General features: G+C 38.1%; 1 protein-coding gene across 1 annotated transcript in view; it reads right to left on the bottom strand.

The window, feature by feature from the left end:
- The window catches only part of LOC140230874 (zonadhesin-like), a 50,919-nt gene that overhangs the window by 26,951 nt on the left and 6,468 nt on the right, over positions 1-17,500 (bottom strand). The window contains exons 5-13 of the mRNA XM_072311019.1: positions 16,455-16,493; positions 15,147-15,203; positions 14,524-14,763; positions 13,289-13,501; positions 10,602-10,781; positions 9,536-9,715; positions 7,893-8,057; positions 6,732-6,908; positions 1,427-1,606 (exon numbers count right to left, since the gene is read on the bottom strand). Coding sequence (XP_072167120.1) covers positions 1,427-1,606; positions 6,732-6,908; positions 7,893-8,057; positions 9,536-9,715; positions 10,602-10,781; positions 13,289-13,501; positions 14,524-14,763; positions 15,147-15,203; positions 16,455-16,493 — 1,431 coding nt within the window. The remainder of the gene's footprint in view (positions 1-1,426; positions 1,607-6,731; positions 6,909-7,892; positions 8,058-9,535; positions 9,716-10,601; positions 10,782-13,288; positions 13,502-14,523; positions 14,764-15,146; positions 15,204-16,454; positions 16,494-17,500) is intronic.

Here is a 17,500-nt window from a genome sequence, read left to right as displayed (position 1 = left end):
TGTCATAACAGATCACATATCAGAAATATCAAAACAATATTTGATTAAATATGACAAAAGTAACTTGAAATGAGACCACAGATACACACAGCCATTTAATCAACCATATGACACAACATAGAAGACAGGGTCCTATGGATCATTTGATGTCTAGTCAGCTTTAGTCAATCAAAACATGACAGGTAACACATCAAGATTTCTTTTGAGACACTTTTGATGAATGAATCACTGCTCAAAATACAGTTCGATTATACTCACACAAATTGCTCTTTCCTTATTGCATGTTTCTTCTACTTAAACTATGTGGATGATGGCATCAATGTTCCAAGCTACAAGAAGTATCTACATGACAGTGTAATGATCATCTTTGAATTGTGAATGAAATTATAGACTTGAATACACCAATGTCGAATTGAACCCCTCCTTGACATTTCGCGCCATGATTCCGCAACACGCAAAGATTTTTTCACGCCATTTCATGACTTTTTTCATGTAAGTCTCCTGCATATTTTGACACCAAATTTGCGATGTCCGAGTACACCATGCTGAGGTTATGTAATATTGTGCATATGCATGTCAACCCAAAAACAGCTAAAATTCATGATGTTGTGTGCAAATTCAATGCAAATTGTGTGTGTGTGTGTTTTTTTTTGTTGTTGTTAACTTGATGTAAATTAGATTTATAAATAGAAAAATGGACAGATAAATTAGAATAATTCTAAGACTCTAATGTAGGCTTACTTTAATGGAACATTCTGTTTTTCAAATGAATGCAAATTTCAAAAGATTTCTGTCATGATGGACATGTGATGAGCAAAGTTGTAGAGAAAGTGCCATGCTTTCCTATGATGGAAATTTAGGACGAATCTTTGCTCATTTTCTCTCAAATGACCAATACCATATATTATTGTTCTGGCATGATTTCACACAAGTAGCTCCAGAAACTTAAACTTAATTGCAAAAGCAGAAGGGAACCGCACTTAATATTCAATCATCATGCAATGCAAGTTAAATACTTGAGAGAAAGGAACTGCTAGTGAAGCTTTCACTGTACTATGGCATTTGGTGATTTATTGATTGGTTTGGGCATATGAGTGCGCTTGAGCAAAATGTGCGAATTGGCAAGCCGTCAAATGAGACGGATGTGCAAACGTGTCACATAGAGAGTTAAAAAACTGACTGCTGCAATTTGTGTGACAGATATATATATCTTCCTAAATTATTAAGAAAATCAAACAAGGAAGACAGATAAAGAGATAGACAGACAAAAATATATGTAGATAAATAAATAGATACACAGACAGAACGACAGGTATGAAACGAAAGCTGTGGTGGAAGAGAGAAAGTTTGACAAAGATAGCACAAGAGAAAGAAAGAAAGAAAGAAAGAAAGAAAGAAAGAAAGAAAAAGAGATGGAGGAACTCACGGTTTGGACAATCCTCAACAGGAACACAGACATCAGAGTCTTGGTCAAGGGGGACAGTGCCCTCTGGACAGAAGCAGCCTGGCTGACACATTGCAATACACAAGAGATCAACTGGCGAGTTGCATGTCCGTTCACATGATGGACCACAAGCCTGGAACTCTTTGCCTCCTGTGCAGTCTCCTGAGTGGTGTAAACAAACAGAAAAAACTAGAATTATCACTGAAGGTGATTAATACCCCCGCCCCTAGTGTTGCTTAATAGTATGTGATGTCATGAGGGCAATGACGTTAATACCAAGTTTGTGCACTTGTCGAATTGGAAACAGAATAATTTTGGTTTACTGTACAATTACAGAGTTGACACTGAGTATAAAACTTACAGCAAATGGAAACATGCTTTCCCCTAGCATCACTACACTTAAAGACCATCATACACACCAAATTTGACCTTCATAGCTTGAATGGTTTATTTTGATACAAAAATGAGTGGTTACCATGGCAACACATTTTCCTTACACTAACACATTGGTGTCTTGCAAAACTACACTTCTAGATCATGATACATACTAAATTTGACTTACATTGCTTGAATGATGGAAAAGTTATTCGATCTGCAAGGTTTTGGTAAAATTGTGGTTACCATGGCAACAGTTTGTGTGACAAACACAACAATTATGTGTGCCTACCAAATTTGGTTTCAATTGCTTGAAAACTGTGGAAGAAGTTCACTCCACAAAATTTAGAAGAATACATGCGGTTACCATGGCAACGCTTTGTCACGTACAAACACAAGGAGTGTCTTGCATAACTACACCTATAGATCATCATAGATACCAATTTTGAAATTGATTGCTTAAATACTATGGAAGTTATTCAATCCACAAGGTTTTGGTAAAATTATGATCACCATGGCAACGCATTGTCCGACAACCATGGCAACGCTTTGTCCGACAAACACAGAAATTATGTGTTCCACATCTATGCCTCAAGGCCATAATGCCTACCAAATTTGATTTCAGTTGCTTCAAAACTGTGGAAGTTGTTCACTCCACAAAATTTCGAAGAAAGCATGCGGTTACCATGGCAACGCTTTGTCATGTACGAACACAAAGAGTGTCTCACATAACTACACCTATAGATCATCATCGATACCAATTTTGAAATTGATTGCTTAAATACTATGGAAGTTATTCAATCCACAAGGTTTTGGTAAAATTATGGTTACCATGGCAACGCATTGTCCGACAAACACAAAAAACATGTCTTGCACATCTATACCTCAATATCATCATCTACCCTAAGTTTCATTTAAATTGCTTCAAAACTGTAGGAGGAGTTCGCGACACAAGATTTTGCAACAGACCGACCGACCGCCCGCCCGCCCGACCAACATCACGGTAATTCCTACACACGTACCCCCATCACACTATGTGTGGCGGGGGTATAAAAAAAAAAGGTACTGGTTACAAATCTGCACAAGTCTTCCGTGGTTCTCATCTTGATAAGACTCCGGTTTTTGTCTAGTTGTGAGGCTATTCAATATCAAGAGCACATAATCAAATTTGTCACAACACAAATATATACTGATAGTTGCTGCTTGACACATGTCTGTCAAAAATATCTCTGGATAGGTAAGAGATACACTGGGTAAAAGATACAATGTACACTACAGGAAATTTTGGAGAAAACTTCATTGTATAAAAAAAAATATATATATATATACTACAAGTATCACTAAAGGTGATTAATACCCCCACTCCAGCAGCCCACATTCCTATGAAAAAGAATTGAACCTGGGTTTGATGAAAGGTCACATACATGTACAACTGTATGTATGTGTGTGTGTGTGTGTGTGTGTGTGTCTATCTGTGTGTATACATGTGTATGGTACCTTGTGAGTACCTGGTGAGTTTGACTGCTTCACAATTGTGGAAGTAGTTCACTCCATAAGATTTGAATAAAATACACAGTCACCACGGCAACACGTCAGTTAAAAACACAAAGAGTGTCTTGCATATCTACACCTACAGATCATTATCCCTTCAAAAGGTACTAGACTTGAAAGTGAAAAGTGTGCAAACTGTTCTCAAAAAATGAAAAGGGGCCTCTAAGACATACCTGATCCCACTACTCCTCAAAACTAGAAATGTCGCTACAGCGACTGGTTATACCCCCGCCAAACAACATTTCATAAGCTTTGGTCAAAAAACTGAGGAAGTAGTTAAATCCGCAAGATCTTTCCTTGATCTTCTGCCATTAATATGCCGTTACCATGGCAACGTACTTTCGGGTACTGTCGAAAAATGCGTCTTGCACATCTACAACCAAAGGCACACATCTGTACCAAGTTTCATGGAAATTGGGCAAAAACTGAGGAAGTAGTTTGCAACACAAAATTTTCCATCATTTTGGCTCATAATATGTGAGCTGTTACCATGGCAACATACTTTTTGTCACCGTCAAGAAATGTGTCATGCTGACCTATATCCTAAGACAAACATTCAATATGAATTCCATGAGAATTGGAAGAACACTGATGAAGCAGTTTTGCCATGAAGCATTTTGCCCTATATTTTACCAATAACATGCCGTTACCATGGCAACGCACTTTTTGCCACTGCGGAAATATGTGTCTTGCCCATTAACATATTCAGATGAACATCTGTACCTAATTTCATAAAAATTGATCAAAAACTGTGGGAGGAGTTCGCGACGCAAGATTTGTACCCATTTTTGCCCATAATATGCCGTTACCATGGCAACGTATTTTTGGGTGCTGTCAAAAAATACGTCTTGCACATCTACAACCCAAGGCACACATCTGTGCCAAGTTTTATGGGAATCGGTTGAAAACTGAGGAAGTAGTTCGCGTCGCAAGATTTGCAACGGACCGCCCGCCCGACCGACCGTCCGCTGATTCCTATATACCCCCTTCAAACTTCGTTTGGCGGGGGTATAAAAAGGGTTGTAGAAAAACTGCTAAAAATGCACTTTCCCATTTACTTTATGATCCCAAACTTAAGAAAATGTAGAAGAAGGTTAGCTCTTTCAGAAAATATGAAAAACCCAACATTGTCTTAGTTGACCCATTTCACCCTTTTTGTGTCCTCACTTAAAATCAAGGGGTGCGACTTTTTGTTCGTTTTGTGATGCACGGTTATATATACCCCCTTATAAACTTATATATAAATTAGGATAAGTAATGACAATGAAGTTTCACAAGGATGAGATGCAAAGCCCTCAGCTGAGTATCAAATGTTCACTCTCCATCCATTCACCATTCATTCTTCTTAACCCTAATTTTCATTAATTATGATAATGTATGCAGGAAAACAGACATCTTGCTCTAAATCAGAAAATAAAACTCCTAGAATCCTACTTCTTGGTAATAACATTCTTTGTGGCATTCTTAACAATGAACTTGAAAAAAATCTGGTATCAAAATGAATTTCTCATGTATTGTTTTTTTGACTTTTTGGTTTATCTTTTTTTGTGAAAAATTTATGACAGCATAATCATACCAAAATTAATTGATTTCAGCCAATGAAAATGAAAATAATCATATCTTTCTGAATAAGGTGAGAAAGCTCCATTTACAAAAACTTTGTACACAAAATCATGATTTTGAGCCATTTTCGGTCTGACAGGCATGGATAACAGGTTGTGCAGCGTCGTAACGGTATGCCCGATTTGCACTAAAATGGTGTCATAAGATGTGTGACGTCGAGGGGGGGGGGGGGGTGATTCAACAAGCTGTTCTGGGGTTAATGAAACTCAGAGCTAACTTGTTGCGATTTGGGACCCGTTGTTGTGGGCTACTGTTGATGTGTGTTGACTATTGTGCAGTTCACATGAATGTAACACACTAAAATATGCAGAAAGCGTGCATAATGTCCATCCAATTGTATAAAATTTGTGACCATGACTCACAAAACCACCAAAAAGTTGTACATACTTTGATTTTACATGGGATTCAAAATAAGCTATTAACAGGTCAACTGAGTCCATTTGAAGTTTTAATATTTTCTATAGAGAATAATAACAAATAACAAATAAATACAACATTGCATTTTGGCAGTTTTTCTAAAACATTCATTTTGTAGAACAGGGTGATCATGTATGTCTTAGAGGCCCTTCTTCATCTTTTATTTTGAATAATCCTTTACACACTCTTCACTTTCAACTTTAATCACTTTTGAAAGGATGGTGCTACTGCTTTAAAAGTTGGTATTAGTTACGGATAGATTGTGTTAGCAGAGCATCCACTTTCAGCTAAATCTGATAATCCCTTTATTGTTGTTGATATGGTAATTTACATCCAGTTTTTTGTCCAATTCATTGTAGAGCAAGCATGGCTTGGCAAGATTAAGCACTTGAATAGACCCTTTACTTTGGAGCCTCTTTTCTCAGTAAAACTTTTCCAGAGTGTGTTTTTTTCTCACAATATTCAGATACAGTGTAGGTTAGGAGAGTTTATTTCATTTGCTTTCTACAGCTGTACATCATTTGACAGTTTACAGTCTGCTCTTCCAGAATCTGTCCTTCGCTAAAAATTCATGTCTGGTGACTTTTCGTTCATTTTGTGATGCAGGGTCACATTTTATTACAATGGCACCCTCCAAATGAAAGAAAATTGCTGCAGCATTTACAAAAAGAAGACCAAAAATGTCAAAACAGACTCTACATGGTCCAAACCCCAAGGGGGCCATCCCTGGATCTACTAATAAACAAACTTGGAAGCACACTCACTAATGTACATGTATTGTATTTACCCTGAACATTTCTGATTCTAAATTAGATTTCTTTTCTTTTTTTTAACCAAATGTCCATTTCTACAAATCTGTATTCTGTCACCATGTTTGGATACAAATGTGATCATGAGCTTTCAAAAACACGATGACAATAACATTAATCAACCTACTCACAGCACTAACTTAAAACTGTCACTTCTAGTCCATGGGAAGAAGATTTGAGCCAAGTTTGATGAAAATCTGTCATGGACTTTCAAAAAGAAGCAGAAAATGTAAAAGTTCAGGACAACAAATAATGCACTTTGCACGACGGCTGCAGAACATTGAACAATTACAACAGCTCACTTCAGTCTTTGGCTCAGGTGAGCTAAAATGGTGCATATACTGGTAGATGAAATAAATCAACACCTATATATGTATAAAGCAAAAACAAGACAAGTAAAAAAATGAGATTTTATTTTGTTGATGCTGATACTTTCATCAAAACATCAGAAAGCTAACTATGAACAAAACAGAAGAAACAAGGAAAGGAGATGAAGTGTTCTTGAATGATACCTTCGATGTTTGGACAGTCCTGCAACATGACGCACTCATCTCCATTCTTAACCAGGCCTGGAGGACAGAAACATCCTGTCACACACAGTGATGTACAAATCTGTGGGTCTGGGTCCTCACAGGTGGCTTCACACGCCGTCCCACAAAGATGGAACTCCTGGCCTGCTGGACACTCCGCTGGTGGGAGAGAAATAGAACAGACAAAATGTTCCTCATTCTTTTTGCCCAAAAGAAGGTGTTCAGACTTATCAAGCCATAGTGATATGGATCTTAAAAGGACTGTACAGTATTGGTTGAGGTGAGGATTCAGCTTGTTACGTTTTGTGAGATATTTACTTTCTGCTACGGCGAGGCGCGCCGCGCAGCTGGAAGTTTATGACAGAACAAAGACTTCTATATTGGGAAATCAGGCGACTTTCAGCACTCAAACATATGGGCGGAAACCACTGATCTCTGTGGAAGAATAAGATCAGTGGTGGAAATTAGCTGCATGCTTGGCGGAGGTCTGCACTCTTAGAGCGCTTCTCTGGTTTGATCAAGCATTAGTAGAATTATCCCTCGGTAGAATTATCTTTCTTGTTTAAGTTTTGAGCAGTCCAAAACATACTTGGCTTCACCAGGTGTGTTTCCAACTACAGGTGTATGCTATAGTTACTATCAGAAAGTAAATATGTTACAAATTCCTTTTTCATTTGAAGCAGAAAAAAAGTATCATGATCTGTTGTTCATTTCCAGAAATGAACAACTGATGAAACTTTTGAATAACTTTTGAGAATCAAAATGAGCTACAGTGAAAGAAAGTCAATTTTTTCCTTTTTATTGTGCAAGACTCCTCAGCTGGTTCCCATTCTAATACATTCCCTGTTAAAAAATACGTTCAACCACATCTCTCATATCTAATTTCATTATTGTACAACAATTTGGCAATATTCTTCACAGTTTTCAAAAATCATGAATGGTTCTAAAATTAAGACACTTCCATTAAGTAATACTGTCAAACTCAAGTCTGACATCCTCCCACACAAAAAAGAAACTGGAGAAAAACTTTGGCTTTCATCAGTATCGTCATAATCACTCTCCTCATTACTGTGAAACATTTAGTACAGTAAGTCTGTATGCAGTTACCAGTCTGTACTAAAGCATGCAAAAGAAAAAACTTACGAGTGGAGCATTCATCCTGTGGGACACATTTATCCCCATCGAGATAAAGGTCGTCTGGGCAGCCACACCCTTCCTCACATCCACCACAGGTCTGGGAGATCTGGTTACACACCCGACAGACTGGTCGGCAGTTGTAAGGGACTAGTGGGCTGTTGCTTCCACAGGCTGCATCCAATATGAACCATACACAAGGCAGTCAGAATGACACTTTCTCGAAGTTGCTACTTTGTCAAATTCATTACTTCTTGAATGGGGGTGTCATAACAGATCACACATCAGACATATCAAAACAATATTTGATTAAATATGACAAAAGTAACTTGCAATGAGACCACAGATACACACAGCCATTTAATCAACCATATGACACAACATAGAAGACAGGGTCCTATGGATCATTTGATGACTAGTCAGCTTTAGTCAATCAAAACATGACAGGTAACACATCAAGATTTCTTTTGAGACACTTTTGATGAATGAATCACCGCTCAAAATACAGTTCGATTATACTCACACAAATTGCTCTTTCCTTATTGCATGTTTCTTCTACTTAAACTATGTGGATGATGGCATCAATGTTCCAAGCTACAAGAAGTATCTACATGACAGTGTAATGATCATCTTTGAATTGTGAATGAAATTATAGACTTGAATACACCAATGTCGAATTGAACCCCTCCTTGACATTTCGCGCCATGATTCCGCAACACGCAAAGATTTTTTTCACGCCATTTCATGACTTTTTTCATGCAAGTCTCCTGCATATTTTGAGACCAAATTTGCAATGTCCGAGTACACCATGCTGAGGTTATGTAATATTGTGCATATGCATGTCAATCCAAAAACAGCTAAAATTCATGATGTTGTATGCAAATTCAATGCAAATTGTGTGTGTGTTTTTTTTTTTAATTGATGTAAATTAGATTTATAAATAGAAAAATGGACAGATAAATTAGAATAATTCTATGACTCTAATGTAGGCATACTTTAATGGAACATTCTGTTTTTCAAATGAATGCAAATTTCAAAAGATTTCTGTCATGATGGACATGTGATGTGCAAAGTTGTAGAGAAAGTGCCATGCTTTCCTATGATGGAAATTTAGGACGAATCTTTGCTCATTTTCTCTCAAATGACCAATACCATATATTATTGTTCTGGCATGATTTCACACAAGTAGCTCCAGAAACTTAAACTTAATTGAAAAAGCAGAAGGGAACCGCATTTAATATTCAATCATCATGCAATGCAAGTTAAATACTTGAGAGAAAGGAACTGCTAGTGAAGCTTTCACTGTACTATGGCATTTGGTGATTTATTGATTGGTTTGGGCATATGAGTGCGCTTGAGCAAAATGTGCGAATTGGCAAGCCGTCAAATGAGACGGATGTGCAAACGTGTCACATATAGAGTTAAAAAACTGACTGCTGCAATTTGTGTGACGGATATATATATCTTCCTAAATTATTAAGAAAATAAAACAAGGAAGACAGATAAAGAGATAGACAGACAAAAATATATGTAGATAAATAAATAGATACACAGACAGAACGACAGGTATGAAACAAAAGCTGTGGTGGAAGAGAGAAAGTTTGACAAAGATAGCACAAGAGAAAGAAAGAAAAAGAGATGGACGAACTCACGGTTTGGACAATCCTCAACAGGAACACAGACATCAGAGTCTTGGTCAAGGAGGACAGTGCCCTCTGGACAAAAGCAGCCTGGCTGACACATTGCAATACACAAGAGATCAACTGGTGAGCTGCACGTCTGTTCACATGCTGGACCACAAGCCTGGAACTCTTTGCCTCCTGTGCAGTTTGCTGGAGTGACATGGACAAAAAAAAAAAAAAAAAGCATTTGTAACAAATCTGCACAAGTTTTGTGCAGTTCTCATGATTTTGATATGACTTGTGTTCTAAAACTGCAAAAAGAAATAAATCGGTATGAGTGAATAAGGACAGGTGGTGGATGCATCACAGTAAATTGTTGGAAAATGTTCATGAAATCAATGTCCAAACTTGCATTAAAGTAAACCAAAACCCAAAGAGGGATGTGGATTGAGTGAATGTAGCAACATTAATAGAAAAAATCAGTGAAAGTTTGAGAAAAATTGTACAATGGATGCAAAAATTATGCATTTTTAAAGTTTTAGTGTTGGAACCGATGGATGAGGAGACTACTAGAGGTTATAGTGTCATGTGTGGACAAAAATATGAAGAAGATAGAAAGGCGGTTCCACAAAAATTCATTTTTCGTAAAAATTATACATTCCATCAATTTGTTGATAGTGACATATATTGAGGGTAGAAATTATGCCTCCTGCTTTCTGTAAGCGGTTGTTCCAAGTGCTCTTTCAAGATGCTACAAAAGTTATTTTTTAGTGGAATTTCCTTTGTAATTCCTTTATATTGTCGACCACACATGACATCATAACCTCTAGTAGTCTCCTCATCCAGCAGTTCCAACACCAAAACTTCAAAAATTCATAACTTTTGCATCGCTTGTCCAATTTTCCTCAAACAGATATAATGGACTATAATCTGACACCCTCAAACTAAAGAAATGAAAAAGCAAGAAGTCAGCTTTTAGTTCGCTGTTGCTTTTATTTTCACAAAAAAAAACATCTGTAATGTAAATACATTTGTATGAAGAAGACAGAAGAAAGAATCAATGGCAATAGAGACATGAAGAGTTCTTGAATGATACCTTCTTGGACGTTTGGACAGTCCTCCAACATGATGCATTCATCTCCATTCTTGACCTGGCCTTCTTCACAGAAGCATCCTGACATACACTGGAATGTACAAAACTGGGGATCTGGGTTCTCACATGAAGGTTCACAAGCAGTACCACACTCCATGTACCTCTGGCCTGCTGGGCAGTCGACTGTCGGGAGAGAGAAGTACAATCAGATATGACTATTGATCCTGAAGCTAATGGTAAATTTTTCTTATATATCTCAAGTCAATGTAGGAAAACTGTTCACTGATTCCACAATTTACTTCTGAGATGTGTGGGAGACTTGGTGCAAGCATCAATTTCTGCTACAGGGAGCCTCTACAGAAACTCTTGCAGATGTGGCCACATAACTTGCTGAATGGGTTGTTGCTTCAGATTTTTACAATCAAATCACTTTAAAAAAGACTAGAAATGTCGCTATGGCGACTGATGCCTCCGCCATAATGCATGATTCTCCCAATAGGCGTATAGTACAATGTCTTCACAATGTGTGATCCATGACAGTTTCACATAACTGGCAAAATATTGAAATGACAGGTTTATCAGAAATGTCTTGTGGGTTTGTTATAATTTTCTAAGAGTGCAGGCACACATATTTGGGGAATTGAGAATTTCTACTTGAATTCTGACAGACCCTTTTGGTAAGTTTATGCATTGGGTAATTTCCAAGGTATGAAGAAAGAGTGTAAATGATGGTACAAAATAGATTTTTTTTTTTTTTTTTTTTTTTTTGGGGGGGGGGGGGGAGGGGCATTGAAACCTGGCCTTTGACCCTTAACCTTTGACCTTCTGGCTCGAAATATCCCGGAGAATCTCCATTAGGTAATGCATGTATCAAGTTTTGAAACTAATAATGCAAGCATTGCATATACTGGTATGAGGGAAATAGTAACATTTTGAGGAGTTGACCGTGACCTTTGACCCCTGACTATTGACCCATGATCCCTAAATTCCCTAGATAATCCCTGCTAGTCAGTACATGCGTATGTACCAAGTTCCACGAAGATACATATTGTACATTGAACCATTTGCGAGAAAAGTGATATTGCAACATTTTCATCTAACCTTTGACCTTATGACATGAAACTCTCTCTGGAGAATCTTAACGCAGTAGTACATGTCCACACCAAGTTTCAAGAAAATACCTTTGGGCATTGCATCTGTAGATATGGGGGAAATTGCAACATTTGTAGCATTTGACCTTGACCTTTTGACCTTTGACCTCTTGCCAATGTCACTAAAATCTACTCAACTAATTGTCCCATCATACATCACCCTTGGACCAAGTTTGGTGAAAGCTGCTTCATCCAGTTTTGAGTTATCACATAAACAGATAAATTTTAGGATTTGACCTTGATCTTTGACCTTTGACCTCTGTCTGATTTCACTGAAAAACTAATCAAGTAATTGTCCTATCATACATCATCCTCCAACAAAGTTGGGTGAAATTTGCTCCATCCAGTCTTGAGTTATCGCGTAAACGGATACAATTTCATGATTTGACCTTGACCTTTGACCTTTAGCCGATTTCACCCCAAATCTAAGCAAATAATTGCCCCATCATACTTTATACTTGGACCAAGTTTGGTAAAATTCCAGTAAATATTACTCATGACAAGTTATCGCGTAAACGAAAGCGGACGGACGTACGTAAGGACGGACGGACAACCCGAAAACATAATGCCTCCGGCACCACTTTGTGGCGGAGGCATAAAAAAATATTTTCTTTAAGTAGGCCCTTACAAACTCTTGGCATCCTGTTAACTGATCTTGACCACTGGCATTACTAACTGACTTTTTGTTTTACTTTTTCTGTACACAGGAAACATGGCATATAGTATGCCATTTCTCTCTTGTATACAATGTATGTACATGTACCACACAAAAGAATAAAGAGATTTAACCCTAAAAAGATTGGGGGGGGGGGGCTTTTTGGGTCTTCTCAACATTTTTCACGATAAATCTGTAACATAAAAACCTTGCGCTGCGATGTTTCATGACTTTTTCCTCTGAAGTCTTGCGCAACTTTTGAGACAAAATTTGCGACGCCCGGGTACGCAGATCTGAAGTTATGCAATATTTCGTAAGTGCATGTCAGACCCAAAATTGCTAAAAAATGTGATTTCAAGTACAAATCCAAGAATGTAAATTTTGTTTCCAGCCAAAATTCATAAATATATAATTATTTTTACTTAATGATTAAAATCAATTACTTTCATGTTGTTTATGGTCAGAATAGTGCCATGGATGATTTCCATAAAAAAAAATCAATAAAAAAATGCAAAAACAAAGAAATACTTGAGACGTTTTTAAAACAATAAAACAGGTAAGGAAAAATTTTGATCCCACCATTTTTTAGATGTACATGGTGTACATTCAATAAGAATCCTAAAAAAAGTACCTAGACCCCCAAATTAGCAGTTTTAGACCTTTATTTACAGATTTACAGCCATTTTTTTTTAATTTCATGCATAATTAGCATAATCAATTTATTAGAAATAAATTTGAATAATTGTGGAAGCATGCCAATTTTCCTTGCAATCATGCGGTCAACGGCCAAGATGTGGGGGGGGGGACCGAATGAGCCCCTCCTGTCTCCCTAGGCATCAAAATAGCCCATAAACAAACATAAACAAAGTGCACTGATTTCTTACTAGGGCAAATTGGTCGTCCCCTAATAGACGTCCCTTCAATCTCGATTCCAGTCTCAATGTCCACACACCAACAGTATCCTGTACTCCCATGGCACTGGATCTGGGCATACTTGCCCTCCTCTGTACACTCGGGCACAAACTCTCCAATCAGAATACCATCTGCTCTCACTTCTTCCAGCAGGACTGGACAAGGCTTGATGGCTACAGGTGTAGCTGAAATTGATCAATTAAAAATCAAATATCATAAGTGATCAAGAAAAAACAGATAGATTAAGAAAAAAAAACACATACATGTAGATGGATAGACAAAAAGATGAATAAATGAATAAATGAGAACATAAGTACACCAATGAAGAAACAAAGCAACTGAAATAGTGAGAATTCATTCAAGACAACAATGACAAATTTCATCTTTACCAAATTTGAGTGTCACACGTAGGAACAATGAATGTCACATGTAGGAACAATGAATGTCTCACTGAATGGATATGATCTGTCAATGAAAATGCTCAAATAAATAGGCTAGCCTGAATGCAGGTTTGTGCTTAAGGTTTCTTCTAACATTTTATGGTCCATAACCTGCAACATGGCCACCTGTCCGATAACTTGAACACTTCCACAAAGGCCAACCCACACAGTCCATTTATTCTCTATTCATATTGAGCACATACAGTAGCTGGCTGCAACAAACCATGTCTTGATTACGAAGAGAGAAAAATGAACTGTGTGGGTTGTTCTTTGCGGGAGTGACCAAGTTTTCTCAAACAGTTTTCTACAAGGGTAGAAGAAACCCTAAACACAAACTTGCAGTCATGCAGGCTGGCCTGTTAATTTTACCTCAAATTTTGACAGATCTCATCCATCCAGTGAGACATTCATTGTTCCTTCACAATAACACTCAAACTTGGAAAAAGTACAATTTGTCATTGCTATCTTTAAGGTTCATGTGCTCAGTCGTGCATGACACATGTCAACATAAAAAGGAATCAATGGAACGAGGAAGAGTTCCCTTTCCTTACCACCAACATTGGGCTCTCCATAGCTGACAATTATGAAATAGTAGCTCTCCAAAGTTGGACTATCCTTTTTTTTTCTTTTCTTTTTCTTTTTGATACACACTGTATTCGCATATGCTGTAATGGTGAAATGATCCATTCACACATCTACTGAGGATCACAAAAATAATATTGATAATGATAATACAAAGAAGGATGATAGAAGAGGTCATAGCTCACGTGGAGGGGGAGGACATTCATCCAAGCTCGCCACACAGTGTCCTGTGCCAGGTACTCTAACCATACCATCGGGACAGAAGCATCCTTGAACACAGATGAGAACACAGGCCTCAGGCTTTGGTTGCCAGCAGGTGGCCTCACAACGAGTCCCACAGTTTTTGTAGACCAGATCACCCGGACATCCAGCCGGTAGTGTATACGTCGGTGGGTCAATTAGCACTATTCCTGTATCTTCAATAGCTAGGATCAAGTTTAGATGAAGAACAGATAACATAGATTAGTGAAGCTCATTTCAGTTTAGTTTTCCTCTAGAAGTAAAATAAAACAAGCAAAACAAATTGAGTGCTTGCGCAATCTGAAAATGTCTTTGTGTGATCAGAGACAACTTGAGTAATGTTCAGTTTTCAGGGACAAAAACAGGCAAAATACTTCATGATTAGTCATCCATAGTTCCACCTATAGCACTGTACTCTGTATTTTGTTAGGTCAAAACATCTGGGAATGCTATGATCTCATGTATCTACTTGTGTACAAAACTAAGAAATGCATGAAGACAGGCTTTGTATTGATACCTAATACCCCCAAACAACAAAGACAAAATGAATATCACAAGAAATACTTACGAATGCATTTCTTCACACCATCAGCAAACTTCTTTCCCTCTGGACACTGGTTGAGAACTATAGCATGGATAGATAGCATTACAAAAATTATACATAACACTTTCATCAGGGTGCATTATTAAGACAAGTGCCAAATTGTGTATAGCCCATTCGCGTACAAGGAATTAATATTTTTTATAACTCCCAGAAGTTAATTGACCTGCTTATGACCTTTGACCTTGTGGTGACCTTCAACACCCCAAGGGACATTTACCATCCAAGTTTGGTCACAAACGGACAAAGGGATCAAAAGTAATGAGCTATAATCGAAATGCGCCATAAAAAACTTAACATTGGGCCCTAAAAATTTGTTGACCCCTTTCTGTGACCTTTGACCTTGTGATGACCTTTAACTCCCCAAGGGACATCTACCATCCAAGTTTGGTCACAAACAGACAAAGGGATCAAAAGTTATGAGCCATAAACGAAATGCGCCCTAAAAACTTAACATTGGGCCCCAAAAGTTCGTTGACTCCTGTCTGTGACCTTTGACCTTGTGGTAACCTTCAACTTCCCAAGAGACATCTACCATCACCCAAGCTTGATTGCCATTGTAGCAACATGTGCTGAGTTACGTGTGATAGGAGAGTCTTGCAAGTAAACTTTAACGTATGACCTCAAACAACCTTTGACCTTATCATGTGAACTCTTACGGCACCATAACATGAAGGCACCCCCAGTGCATCCATCACCCAAGTTTGACTGTCATTGTAGCAACATGTGTCTAGTTACGTGCGATAAGAGAGTCTTGCAAGTAAACTTTAACGTATGACCTCAAATGACCTTTGACCTTATCCTGTGACCTCCAACTGCACCATAACATGAAGGTATCTATGACCCAAGTTAGGTTGTAATCCAAGCAACTTATGTGAAGGCTCATCTGATCCACAAAGTGCACAAATTTTGCCGTTCCAGTGAGTTCCGATGAAATCTTATCTGACAAGTTCCAGAAACTCACAACAAGACCCACCAAGGGCAATACCAAGACCAGAAAAGCACCATTACCAAGACTCATGTTAAGTAGTGCAATGACTGTTAATTTTAGGAAATGGCATCCGGTGGCGAATTAAGCTCTTGAGCTTACAACTCTAGGACCTTCATCGTGTGATCTCACCTTATTGAATCATACCTGAGATGTCTCACACCGACCTAATAGTCAAACAATGCAAGTTGTATCATCAGACTGCTATCCTACAATGTATATGCTATTTACCACCTTTGCTGAATGACTCATCTTCAACTTTACATTATCAAATGTAGCATACTCACGTGAGGGGTCCACAGAGATTGGAGGACCAGTCCTAAAGGCTGTGACCAATGGGAAAACAATAAAAACATGGACAGTTTAAATTTTTGTCATTAAGTATCAGACACTAAATTATATCTATGACATATTGTATATATAACTATATACATTTTTTTTTTTTCAAAAATGAGGATATGTTTGACACTGGAAATGGCTTGTTGAATAGAGTATCAGAATGAATGCACATCACACAAATTCTAGAAGCTTATACCAAGGTTAATATCAGTTTATTTTTATTTCAACAAATGAAACAAGAGACCCAGGGGTCTTGCACTCACCTGAGTATTGCAATTTCACCTTTCACGCAGTCACTAATCTAAATTATTCACAGCTCTACCAAAATTTGAACAGGCATTCTCAAGGAGAAGATGAAAATCTACAATACGGGCCCAAATTTTTGAAGATTCCTTAATTTCGGGATGGGGCCCCCTGGGTGGGGCATGGTGCCCATTTTAATAAATAGAGATCCTCACCCCCTAGGGATGCTACCTGCAAAGTTGGTGAAAATTCATTATGAGGTTTTCAAGCAGAAGATGAAAATGTACAATTTAGGCCCCCATTTGGACCTCCCCACCCCTCCCACCTGTCCCCAAGAGGGGCACCCCTGGATCTGCTATGAACAAACTTGCAACTACAGTCATTGATGTACTAACTCATAGTATTATCTTAGCTCTATCACTTCTGAGTCTAGAGAAGATTTTTAAGGATTCTTTAATTTTGGGAGGTTTGGGCCCCTTGGGGCCCTCCAGTTGGAACACGGTGCCCATTTGAACAAATCAAGATCTTATGCTCCTAGGGATACTCCGATCCAAGTTTGGTGAAAATAGGTCATGGGGTTCTCAAGGAGAAGATGAAAATGTACAATTCAGGCCCTATTAAGACCCCTCCCCACCCCCTCCCCTGGGTCCCAAGGGGGGCATCCAGATTCCACCACAAACAAACTTGAAACCACAGTCATCAATGTACTAACTCACAGTATTAACTACATGTACAAAAAGGTGTAGCTCTA

Source organism: Diadema setosum, chromosome 7, assembly GCF_964275005.1.
Source record: "Diadema setosum chromosome 7, eeDiaSeto1, whole genome shotgun sequence".
Lineage (NCBI taxonomy): Eukaryota > Metazoa > Echinodermata > Echinoidea > Diadematoida > Diadematidae > Diadema > Diadema setosum.
This window is presented reverse-complemented; position numbering and strand designations above follow the sequence as displayed.